The sequence below is a fragment of the Medicago truncatula genome, chromosome 6 (genome assembly GCF_003473485.1).
Source record: "Medicago truncatula cultivar Jemalong A17 chromosome 6, MtrunA17r5.0-ANR, whole genome shotgun sequence".
Lineage (NCBI taxonomy): Eukaryota > Viridiplantae > Streptophyta > Magnoliopsida > Fabales > Fabaceae > Medicago > Medicago truncatula.
The window spans coordinates 38,197,783-38,211,121 of NC_053047.1; the positions used below are offsets into that span (position 1 = coordinate 38,197,783).

Here is a 13,339-nt window from a genome sequence, read left to right on the forward strand (position 1 = left end):
GTTACTCTGAATTCTGGGTTTGGGATGAATTCGAGAAAAAATTGGGGATAAATTTCTAAATATGAGATAAAATATTTTTTGTTCATGGACCTTTGTTCAAATTTTGAAATTTGGTGTTTAGATGGTATGAAATCGTGGTTTTCATGCAATAATGCAATCATAGTCGTTCAATTAAGTTCAGACGTTCAAAACTTAATCTCGGTATTTTTTTAGTTTTAAAATAAAAAGTAAATTTGTCTATTCTATAACCATCATATTGAGACCGGACAATCACAAATATTTCGAGAGAGTAATTGCGAGTAAATCTAGATTCTTACTTTCAACTATGCATGCAAATCCAAGTCCTTGAAAAGTAACATAGTTTTACCCAAAACCCTAGTACATGCAAATCCAAGTCCTTCAAAAGTAACCTAGTTTTACCCAAAACCTAGTACAAAACACTGTCGGAACAGAACTGTTTCATGATCACACAACAAACGTAAGAGAAACAAACAAGAACAAAACATCATCATTTTGTAACAAAAAACAATGACTTCTATTCTTCTTAGAAACATCTCATTCCACGCACGCCGTATTCGTCTCTCTCACACCTTCAAATCTTCACCTTCAATTCTCTCTCTCTACAAACCCACTTCGTTCTTCTCTTCTAGTAGTGACCCTCCACCTTCTACTATTCCACATGCTCATGAGAAGAATCAACAAAATCAACAATCACTGGATGATTTGGAAGACATAAGCAATGAAGGTAAAGCTCCAAATTATTTTTGGTGATCTGGTTTTTATTTCTTGTGAAATTTGTGTCCACCACCTGTTTGATATAATGCTTATGTGAACTTTCAACCATAACTTGGGTTTCAAGTAATGTTTTAAATATTCCATTTTGAATTTACACTACTCGTTGTATCAGAGTTCAATATATTGAATTAGCTTTTTTGGGTTTTTTGAAATTGGTGGCAAGTTTTGATTTTTATTCTGTTTTCATGTTAAAGAGTTGAAAAGGACTAATTTGGTATAATGCTTATGTGAATTTTACAATATAACTTGGATTTTCAAGCAATGTTTTAATAACCACATTTTGAATATTAATATATTGAATTAGCCTTTTTGGGTTTGTTAAAATTGGTGTGAAGTTTAGCTTAACAAAGGTCCGGGGTTTGGACCAATGTAGCATTGTTAAAACTCTTAGGTAGAGTTTTCCGCCTATTTGGGCCCCACATGGCTACAGTGATTAGTCTCCGTAGTTTGGCTCAGAGGATACGGGGTTTACAGCAAAAAAAAAATTGGTGTGAATTTTGATTTCGATTTTGTGTCCATGTTGAAGATGCTTAATTTGTTATAATTCTTTTTTGAATTTCAGAACACAACATTGTTTTTCAAGCAATGTTTAAAACCTCATTCGGAGTATTCAAATATATTGAATTAACCTTTCTGAATTTTTCAAAATTAGTGTGAAGTTTTGATTTTTATTGTGTTCATGTTGAAGAGGCCTAATTTGGTATGATGCTTCTGTGAATTTCACAACACAACATTGTTTTTCAAGTAATGTTGTAAAAACCCCATTTCGACTATTAAAATATGTTGAATTAGTATTTTTTGGTTTTTCAAATTTGGTGTGAAGTTTTGATTTTTATGTATGTTCATGTTAAAGAGTTGAAGAGGCGTGTTGCGAGACTTCGAGAAGGCGATGACGATGCAATACCAGAAGTGTTTGAGGCAGTATTGCAGAGGTATTTGACGGGGAAGCCAATAGAAGCTGATCAGGATCTGATGAGGGATATTCTAGGGAAGGGGACAGAGTCGAAAGACGATGATGAGGTAGGGAAGGGAACAGAGTCGGAAGACGACGATGATGAGGAAAATGAAGACGAGTTTGATTCTGATTCGGAGGAAATGAGTGACTCTGATTTTGAAGAGGAAGAAGCTTTTAATCGTGATGTTAAAGCAAAAAGGGGAGCCAATGTAAGAAAAGACTAAGATGAAGCGATGAACTAATGGTACTGCAATTGTCAACTGCCAATTACATGAGAGGGTTTTGGACTGATGCTATTAAGCTATAATGTGTTTGGTTTTATGCTTATAGGTTTTAGCGGTTTATCTTTCGATAGCATTATTGTCATTTTGGTTAGAAATTTTGAAGTTTTGAGCTAAATTACGTCACAGATAGTATAACATTTATCATTACAAGCTCTAATTGGGTTCAGTTTAACAAAGGTGCTATTAATATAAATCATGATACAAAAAAAGAAGGATGCAGAATATGGAGATATTATTTTTCACCTATTCTATACTTTAGGGTTGAATCTGTTTGGAGGCAAGTGAATCTGATTACTTGCTAGTTAACTCGACTGAAGTAAGTTTGATTGGAAGATTGCTCTACGGGCCCTCAATTTGCTCAAAAAACCCTCAGGTTTATTGGATCCTAACTCCCGATTGACAAAACTATCAGGAGGTACGATCCGATCGTCGTTTCTTGGATCGGAGCTTAACTCCCAATCGACTTATTTTAGAGTTTGAGCATATGTTCAGGTTTCTTAAAGTTTATATTTCTTCACTGATGATATAAGAATTTATACAAGTTTTTAATATTCATGAAGAAGTTAAATAATTGACTCCTATAAGTTACAAGTATGATTATGTTTTACTAGTATTTAATTTTTTTTGTTGGGATGAGGATGCCATGTTTTTGTCTAGTTATTACTTCAGATAAGATAATTATATGGTCATGATGGTAAATAAATATGGTTTAACCGTGTTGGAAGTCCTAAATGCTGAGGCCAAGTCAAATTTTCAGAACTTTGAAATCATTCCCTAACCACCAATTGCAGGAATTTGGATTGCATGTAGCCGGTAACCCCTCATATTTATGAAATTGGAACATCAGAGACTATTAGATTGAAAATGAATGATCCATATTTTACTGTAGATTTTGATATATATTTTTTAAACTAAAACATTGAACTTAAAATTTAGACCGTTCGGTCTCATTAAACTGTCACCAATGTGTTGATTGTGTGAATGTGACAGATTACTAATTAAGATAATCCAAATTCCAATTGTAGCCACCTAAGTCACATTTACTCATAGAGCATTGCTTTTTATCATGATGGAAACTAAGAACCATATATAATAATAACACTTGTCCGATTTTAAGAAGAAATGGTAAATGATCAAGTTATGTGTGTGTTTGGTATCATGGTGGATATATCAGAATCACGGTGATCCATCGTGATTTTGAAAAAGCTACAAAATGTAACTTTTGAAAAATTATGTTTTTTATCATCGTGATTCTGACATAGCCACCGTGATACCAAACACATACTACATTATTGCAAAAATCTCGAGGTCTGTGGCAATGATAAATCATCCCTTCACATTCACATGCGTTAGTCATCCATAAATTTTAGTGATGTATTGCAAAATCTATCGACCTCAAAAGTTATGGTCCCAACTTTTAAAAAGAAAAATGCAAAACATTAGATACATCATACATTAGATATTAGGAGAATAACTTTAGATAATTCCAATTGCACTTGCCTCTAATTTCACCAATAGCTAACATTCTCTTAGCCATTTTCGAATCTTGAATTGAAAAGCATCCTTTACAATAACAACTAAGATTCCTTGATAACTAAATACCCAAAATTAAAAAAAGATGCAATATAAAAGAGAAAGAAACTCTTCAAAAATAAAATAACTAAAGCATGTTCTAAATGCTTACACAAACCTTCAAGAATAGTATTGCAAGTATTTCATCTTCAATTGCAACATTCTTCATATATATGATGGTAAATTCATCCCAAATTCAAGATCCTAACAAAGGCAGGGAAAAATTGATTGAGTTTCTTTGTAGTTGTTGCTTGCTATGTGTGTGTTGTCCAGTATGTTGTTTCATCAAACCATCTTGTATACTATGTCATCGAACGCTGCGGCGCGCATGGCGGTGGTCTTGTTATGGACGAAAAAATAAGGTGTTTGCTGATTATTCTTCATTTTCTGATAGTGATTCAGATATCACTTAAGCTAAGGTTACAACTAATTTACTTATTTTTATTTCTGAAGACAAAATTGATAGTTTTTTCATTACTTGTTAAGTATAATAAGCAGGCTGCAGCTGCATCAACTCAACAAGAATTTTGAGTTCAGTTTCATTTGATCACTATATGTTTCTCTTATATTATAAATTATGATTATTATTTCAAATAGCTTTTGCTTATAGAATTATAGTTATATTAATTATTTTTTATTTAGTTTTCTTATTAGAAAAGAGGAATTATTCAAAAATAATAATAATAAATAAAGCGCAGAGATGTCAATTTCATTTTGAAAAAATGTCAATCATCTGAAAAAAAAAATGTCAAGAATGATGATTCTGCATAACTTAAATGGACCTTTTATTTATATATTAAAATAAACCTTAATTGAAAAAACTAAATTGCCTAATAATTTTTTTTTATAAACGCTTAATATTTTTCTATAGCTTGGACTTTGGATTAAATTATGAATTAATCATGATCTCAAATGAAAATGTTACCTATTTCTGGACTTGAATTTCTTCATATAGAAATGGAATTGTTAAATAAATTAAAATAAAAAAATAAAAATTGTCAAGAATGGGATTCGAACCCATGCCCTTTCGGACCAGTACCTGAAACTGGCGCCTTAGACCAACTCGGCCATCTTGACTTTTTGATAATTTTCGGAATGTTTAATATTTATTATATGCTACATGATAGAAGTGTAATTCTATTTGTTTATGTCTATGTTCTCTTAACATGGGAGTGACACGTACTCTAGGAAAATTTAGTAGGACTTTGCTGCTATTTTGAAAATTTAAATGACAAAATTCACCAAAACTTACAAGTTAGTATTAAAATTCTAATTTACTCAGTCTAAAAATTCATGTTATTCTTCTATCTCCTGTCATGTTAAAAGCTCCCCTCAACTTCTCTTCACCTACTCTTTAAGTACAAGTTAAATAAATCCTCCCTTCACATTTATTTTCCCTTTCAACCTCTCTTCACCCCCTCCACGCACAACCTCCCTTCACATTTTTGTTTTGAACACACAATCTCCCCTCACATTAAATGTGTATGTCTACCTCTCTTCATCTACTATATTATATATAAATACAAAGTTACCTTCAAATTTCTTTTACACTATAAAAACTCTATTCAACATTTATTTACTTATTCTATCTTCAATATTGATTAGTCCTTCTTTTAACAAATGATTATAATATAATATTGACACAACAATGGCTCGCGGCTATATCCATGAACACATGGACTCTGTTTGGTAAAAATAGCGGATAGCTGATAGCTTTTAGCTGATAAGCTAGCTGGTAGTTTTTAGCTGATAAGCTAACTGAAGTGTTTGGTAAAAATAGTGGTTCAACTAGCTGATAAATGTAAAATGACATAAAAGGTATTCTTAATTCATAATAAAAATTATATCATTAGTTTAAGTATTTGTAATTTTGTAAACTAATTTTTCTTTAAAAAAATACTTTAAATTTATTAATTTAATATATCCTATATATTATCATTTAAGTGTTTCTACTTTATAAAGAAAATAACATTTACCTCAAAAACAAAAAAAAAAGGTAGCATTAGTAGAGTAATACTAATAACAGAGAATAAAGAAAATAACACTTACCTCAAAAAAATAAAAAATAAAAGTAACACTAATAGAATAATAGTATTTTGTTTCGTAAAAAAAAAATAAAGGTATATATTTTTTCAAAAAAAAAAAAAAGTTCAGCTGATATATATACAAAAATTGGAATAAAGGGATAGTAGTCTTTATTACGTAGCTTATTATAAAAATTATAATGGATAAAAATACAATTTAAATGAAATAATAAGGGTAAAATTGGAAGAAAAAGTGAGAAGCTATAAGCTATAAGCTCAAACGCTACTTGGAATAGCTTCTGAAAAATAGCTTATAAGCTCGTGAAATAAGCTATAAGCTCATGGTGAAAAAGTATTACCAAACAGAGCTTTTTTTGTCAAACGAACTTATAAGCTATAAGCTAAAAGCTAAAAACTCTTTTTTTGGGTTTCCCAAACAGACCCATAATATATCCTAATAAAGTTTGATGGCCACAGGTTGTGAATAGTGAACATTTCCTCCAAAATATGTCCTTGTTACATGATTGTGATTACCAAACTTCAAAATAATAAGCTGCACAAGCCTAATAGAAGTTTGATGACCAAAATTAATGTGACAAACTTACTTAGCAAGGTTATTAGTGATATGTCCTACATTCATGTATTTTGTTGTGGGCTATGGTTATGCCAATAAGCACCGTTTTACAATTTGTACTGGCACTAATCCTAAGGTGCATGCAAAAGAGAAATATAGATAAAAACACTCATAACACGACCTATTCCTATTGCCCTCTCATGACGACTACAACTCCAACTCCAACTCCAACTCAACCGCACGAGCATCACTATCACCATCACTCCCTATCTTTCTTTCTATTTCTTCCTCGTCATAGCATTGGGTATGTTGTATCTCCTCATCCGACTTATCCACTCACTTATAACTTGTCTTCAAACAATGGTGATACGACGCAAAAATATGAATATCATGCATCACCAGCCTAACGACCAACTGCAAACACATGTCGTTCATAACTTAGACGAGTTGGTCATAAATACCATCTCCTTCTCCATCTACACCGCTAAGTATGCAAAAGAAGCATTTGCACGTTACTGTGTTATTTGGCACCCTCCCTTTTGTTGTTCCCACAATTTCCATCTCAATTGCATTGAAGCTTGACTTCGTAAAAAACCTAACTGCCCTCTCTATCGCTCAACATGTCTCTCTCAATCACTCTGTAATTATAGATGTGACAGAGTGATTGCTCCCCTTAATTTAGGAAAGGGTTTAGAGTTAAGTTGTGTTACTACCTATTATTAATATGCTTAGATCAACTCGGCCATCTTGACTTTTGATAACCCTCTTGTAATATATAATATTTAATATACGATTACAAGTGTAAATTAAATTTGATATGACTTTAATGGATTGTCAATTTGTTCATGATAAATATGTCTAAAGTGTAAATCTAAAGTTATATTCACGGGTGCTTGTGCACAAGATTAATGATATTGACAAAATTTGATTAGTGTAATATGTTTTTAATTTGTTTATCACTATGGACTACTAACATTTTGCATCTTTGAGGAAATGATTGTGATGGTGTAATAATGGTTTTAAACTACAGTTGTGATTGCATAAGAATTTGGTTTAATTGCACTTTTGGTAAGCTATAAGATAGTCACATGTCATTAGTTGAGCTGGGAACATAAATTAAGCAACAATTATAAATAACCAAGAGTAAGAACTGATTCAGTACCTAAAGATTCAACAAGCTATTACTAACACTCTTAATCAACAGGGCAACATCCAACTGTTATACTAACATTTCAAATCAAAAATTGGTTGTACAAAACTAATATCATACATGTAAGCTAGTAATATCCAAATAACTATGTTGAATGGACTGAGAAGACAATTTTGAATAAATGCCAAAAAAACTTCAAAGTCCCAAGTTAATCCATACTTCACATGTGTTACAGCAAAAACAGACTAGGTAATCAAGCTTCAAATGAGCCTCCAATAATAGTGTTTTAAGTTGCAGTGCAAGGTCTGAAAAATAGGGTAATCTAATAGATGGGGAAGGAAGATAAAATAGATAGCAACACAAGCAACATGCAGAAAACATAATCTCATAAGGCCATGGATTTCAAAAACTACAGATAAATCTCCACCCTGTAAATTAGAAATTGAAATTTTTTATACAAAGACATGGGAATGAATACTAACACCTCAAAACAAAAGCTAATGTTTCTATTAATGTTGCCCTTCATGTTGCTCTGCTACATCAGCTAGCAACATTAACAGAAATTGAAATTTTAAATAGGAAAAACAATACTAACACCTTATGAAGCAAAAGCCAATGTTGTGCTGCTACAGCACCTAGCAACATTAACGGAAATTGAGATTAGCTTTGAACAAGAGCAGATCCGATCAATGAAAATGACTTTGGCGTCGTCAACGTTGCAGATCCGGAGACATGAGGATTTCAGAGACTTGAATATAGTCATATTTGTAGGCATAGGTACCTTGGCGTTTTATGCTATTAACATGGATGATGTGAGTTTGTTCACAGATTCATCCTTTTTGTTTTTAGCGAATTTGAATTTGTATTGTATCGATGTACTCTATCAATTTGAATGAATGAATATCGTTTATTTTTGTCAAAAAAAAAAAAGTTACAAGAACTATATTTAAAAAATTCATAATTTTATCTAAACTAAAAACATATTTTACCTAGTATTAAAAGATATACAAAAACAATACTCTTGTAAAATAATTTATGGGTATTTGTGCTCCTTTCAAGAATATGCTAATAAGTATGTTACTTTATTTGTAAGAGAATCAAGCCATTATCACCTTACTAAGTAGTATAAATGAACCCAAATGATTCATAATTAGTGATAAGTTGCAAGGTCGATTGAGAGAAGACATATCCTTAATCCAAACCCAAATGTTTATTGCATTACAATTGGAGAGTGCGAGTAGTGAAGTCTCTCACGTTACAATTCAAGTGTAATGGTCTAATTTAGACTTGTAGTATAAACTTTAAACGCTAATTTAGACTAAAGCCCCTCTTTAAATTGAAAATTAAACCATATGAAACATGATATAGTATAATTCAAATTTTGATGAAATATTCTAATCTACTTTTTATGTCGGTGCTTTCTACTCTAATCTAATTTTGATGTAATTTGAAGTTGGGATAAATTTTTCTTTGCAATATGTCCAACTTTCCTACTATAAAACAATAAATATCATTCTGAAACGTAAGGTTCAAGAAGTTTAGTCTCTTTAATGTTAGAAATTGAAAATCAGTCCCTTAAACTAAAGCATATTAGTTAAGTTAGTCTTTTATCAATTTTTTTTTGAAAGTATCTATCAAAACAATCTAAAGACATGTATTTTAATTTGCGTACATCAAGACAAATATATGACTTTTAAAACTGTGGTGCGAAATCGAGAAAAATGACCGAAGTGATTGACATTGTCTAAAAAATGGACCAAATTGCTATTTTGAAATTTTAAATGATAAAATTCACCGACCATTACAAAGTTACAATTTTAAGTTTTAAAATTTTAATTTAGTCACTATCAGAAGCTCCCTTCAACTGTTCAACCTCTCTTCACCTACTTTTTAAGTACAAGTTAAATTCAATTCTCCCTTCACATTTATTGTCTTTCAACCTCTCTTCACCAACTTTCTATGTACATTTTTTTTGAAGGAAAACTTTCTAAGTACATGATGTTAAGTTCAATCCTCCCTTCACATTTATTTTGCCTTTCAACCTCTCTTCACATTTTTTTATTTTTTGACTGACAATCTCTCTTCACATTACATGTATGTCTAGCTCTCTTCATCTACTCTATTAACACAAAGTTATACCTTCAAAATCCTTCTACACTTAAAACTTCAACATTTCTTTTACTATAAATTCCTTTCAACCTCTATTCTGTCTTCTCCTACAAACAAGCTCCCTCAATTCTATCTCTCTCAACCCACTTTAGTTGTTCATTTCATTTCAGATGTCATATATCCAAAATGAGACACTTCTAATTATTTTATTTTCAATATTGATTGGTCTTCTTTTAACAAATGATTATAATATAATATTGACACAACAATGACTCACGACTAGATTATGAATACATGATATATGCTAATATTCCTTTTGAAATTGTTTACTGTTCATGGTCCTGGCCACCTAACTTCAGACAAATTAGCCAAATAGGGTTAGAGAAGTTTGAGGGCCAGAGATGATGGATACTAAACTTTTCTCACAAATATGTCCATCATACATGATTTTGATCACCATACTTCAAAATAAATGGCTTACAAGCCTAATAGAAGTTTGATGACCACAATCAATGTTATGACAAAGAGACTTAGCAAGGTTATTAGTGATATGTCATGTATTTTTTGTCGTGGGCCGTGGTTGTGCCAATAATCACCGGTAGTAGTCTGACATCACTTATTGTGGAACTTCCTGTTGATGCAAAAATTAAAGGTTTAAAATTGAATGTTATATTTTAGTTGAATCCATTAAATTTAAATTTTTATCTCATATGTTGGCATCATGACAAAGCTATAACATGGTTGGGAAAACCAAATCTTTTTTTTCTTTTTTTTTTAAAACTAGTTTGTCTTATAATTCAGGATATAACATGTTTAATCAATCTGTTTTTTTGTAAGCATTTGTATTAATTGTTTGTATCAATTTAGTTATTATATTGAAGTCATTGAGTTGTTTAAGCAATCTGTTTCTTTTTTATGTTCTAGAATTGTGAAACATCCAAATTTGTATGTAAATTATGCTAAGGAGTATTAGACATGACCGGAAGCATTTTCTGTGATTCTTAATTTGACTTCATTGCAATTTTATGACATTTGTACTTTCAACTTTTTGTATGTTTGACATTTGTTGAAAATCTATATGGAAATTGGTGAATGATATATTTAACCATTGTTCCTGCTATATCTAAATAATTTACATTATGTTCCTATGTGTAGGCATGGCAATGGGCGGGGTGGGGATGGGTTTTACATTCCCCGTCTCCATACCTGATTCTCATATACTTACCCGTTACCCTATCTATATCCAACAGGGATGAGAAATTGAACCCCATCCCCGTCCTCGACGGGTTCGGGTATCCCCACCCCATCCCCATCCCCATCCCCGCATTGAATAATTTTTTTTAATTAAAAATAGAAGTTTTTTTTGCAACCCCTAGAGAAATATTGTATGAATTATCCAACAATATGTACACTTTAACATTTGTTAGACCGATTGATTTAGGTGCTCCTTTAAATGTCAATGGTAGTTTTTATAACACGGCAATTATCCAACAAAATAACATCACATATCAACATAAAGTAGTTTTTTTTTGCATTCGGGACGGGTTTGGATATGGGTTCGGGGTGGGTTCCTATATACCCATTACCCATCCCATACCCGTGTTTAAAATGGGGAAAACTCAAACCCATATCCAAACCCAATCAAAACGGGGAAAATCCATCAAATTGGGTTTGGTTCGGATGAATACCATGCTTACCTATGTGGCCTCATATGAAATCTTTGTTATCCATTCAAGGTTGACTACAAGGTATGATATCTTTTCTCTAGTGATGCATTGGAATTGATTTATAGTCAGTTGTTTTTATTATTACTTTCTTATCTTGAACTATATATGTTTGATAATGGGAAAAAGACATTGAAGTACTTGGATAATAGATTTATTTATTGGGTTATTATATGAAATTTTAGTCTCACAAATTTGTTTATGTGCTTTCATAATTTAGTATATGTTGCTTGTGTTCAATAAAACTATTATTACTTTAACTAATTAAAAGGATACTCTCAATATTATATTTGTGACAGCCATAGCCAAAAGCCATGACAAGGGTTCATTAATGTTTAAAATCAACACTTTGCTGTTCCTAAGGTTCATTAATGATTTCATCAGTTCCTTTTGATTTCAAATTAACACTATCTTTCCAAGCAAGTCAATATTGATTTGGATCAAATTCTTAGATTTTAGACGAAGAAACTTATGTTGGAGATAGAGGAAAACAAAGAGGTAATTTTTTTAGGTTAAAATTGTTGGCTTTAGATTACTAACTGTGGTTTAACTTGGAATTGCAGTATATCCCTATTAAAGACCTGGATGCATTATATTTAACAAAGCAAGAGAGGTTTGTTGCTAGGAGATTTTTGTTGCATATGACATCAAAATTTTCACTTTTTCTACCAACCTGCCAATCTAAATGTACACATTGTTTGTTTTCACTAATCATGATTTCAAAAACTTGTTTGATTTAATTCGATCTATATAAATAGTGAAATAAGTGATCTGCTTCTGCAGTATGACCTCAGCTACTTTTTAAGTCCAAAGATACTAGAGAGTAATGTATCTGTCACATGCTCCACATCCATTCATTTACTGAAGAAAACTAATAAATCGAATCAAGTCGTATAAAATAAAGTTTCTCCTCGAATGCTTATTACAAGTACATACCTTGGAGCAACACTTAAACATGTATCAACTATAAATTACATTATACTCTAATTTTTTTTATTTTTTACATTGTATGGACTTTCTTTTCTTGTAAAGAAAACAATGACATGATTGGATCGACCGATTTGAGCTTAGTTACTAGCAAAATAATTTACGAGATTATTGGGAGGACTTATAGAAACAACTTATGATATATTTATAAGTGGTTTTTAGCTTATTTCCATCAGCTCTACAAGACAACTTATGAAAATAGCTTTAAACTTATATGGAAAGAATTGACTTTATTTTACCTTTTGTTATAAAAAATAGCATATACATAAGCACTTATATGTATAAGTTCTTAATTATGTTGTTTATACAAACATGTCCCTATTCCAACATCTTATATCAGTCAGTTGTATTTATTGGTACTGATCTTATATCAAAGTACTAGATTATTGAATTATTTTTTTTCCTTCGCTGGTCATCTAGGAATTCTTTTGAGATACTTCTTGTCAAATTTCCTATACATTTTCCTGAGTACTAACATGACATCTCCAAGCACATTGTTATTTTCTTCGTATTATCGTTTGAACGTGTGGCAATGTTTGAATACACATAAAAGCCTTGTCATGAATAAACCAGCAACATGAAAGAACATAACTTAATTTGTACACCTAATCCTTAATGTGAAATCCAAGAGAAAAAAAATGAAGAAGCGGTTACCAATATATAGAAGATTAACAAAGCTGAAGTAGCTTCGAATTACCGACACTACCACTACAAGAAAATCAGTGATTAGATACAACGATATCGTAGCTAATTCGTAGCAAATCTCTAGCAAAGGTCAATTATCTTTAAGCTTGATTGCACTTTTGGACCCCTATCTTTTCAAAAGTTGCGGTTATGGACTCCTAACTAATTTAAATACAAAACAGCCCCCTATGTTTTGATTCTTTGGCAGTTTTGGACCCCCAAGGCAGAAAAAAAAAAAATTGACACGTGACACCTCACTTAGGGTGCCACGTCAGCGTTGACCGAGTTAACAATGGACCGGGGGTCCAAAACTGCCAAAGAATCAAAACATATGGGGCTGTTTTGTATTTAAATTAGTTAGGGGTCCATAACCGCAACTTTTGAAAAGATAGGGATTCAAAAGTGCAATTAAGCCTTATCTTTATCGTGGCATGGATTGGGCGGCAAATTATCTATGAAAACTTTCTTAGATAATTCGCAA

At 31.6% G+C, this 13,339-nt stretch overlaps 1 protein-coding gene and 1 non-coding gene across 2 annotated transcripts; one reads left to right on the top strand and one right to left on the bottom strand.

Moving 5' to 3' along the window:
- The first annotated feature begins 370 nt into the window (after positions 1-370).
- Positions 371-2,400, top strand: LOC11435930 (nucleosome assembly protein 1;1). The gene is made up of 2 exons (XM_003620368.4): positions 371-745; positions 1,649-2,400. The coding sequence occupies exons 1-2, from the start codon at positions 529-531 to the stop codon at positions 1,972-1,974; spliced, it is 543 nt and encodes a 180-aa protein (XP_003620416.1). The 5' UTR covers positions 371-528; the 3' UTR covers positions 1,975-2,400.
- Positions 2,401-4,602: 2,202 nt separating this feature from the next.
- TRNAL-CAG (transfer RNA leucine (anticodon CAG)) lies at positions 4,603-4,683 on the bottom strand. Its single transcript has one exon. It is a non-coding gene; the product is annotated as a tRNA-Leu (tRNA).
- Positions 4,684-13,339: the final 8,656 nt, after the last annotated feature.

Bases quoted from the DNA above. Each gene is read 5' to 3' on its own strand.
- LOC11435930 (XM_003620368.4), top strand. From the start codon at position 529: ATGACTTCTATTCTTCTTAGAAACATCTCATTCCACGCACGCCGTATT. The intron at 746-1,648 runs GTAAAGCTCCAA...TTCATGTTAAAG, and splicing joins GGAAGACATAAGCAATGAAG to AGTTGAAGAGGCGTGTTGCG.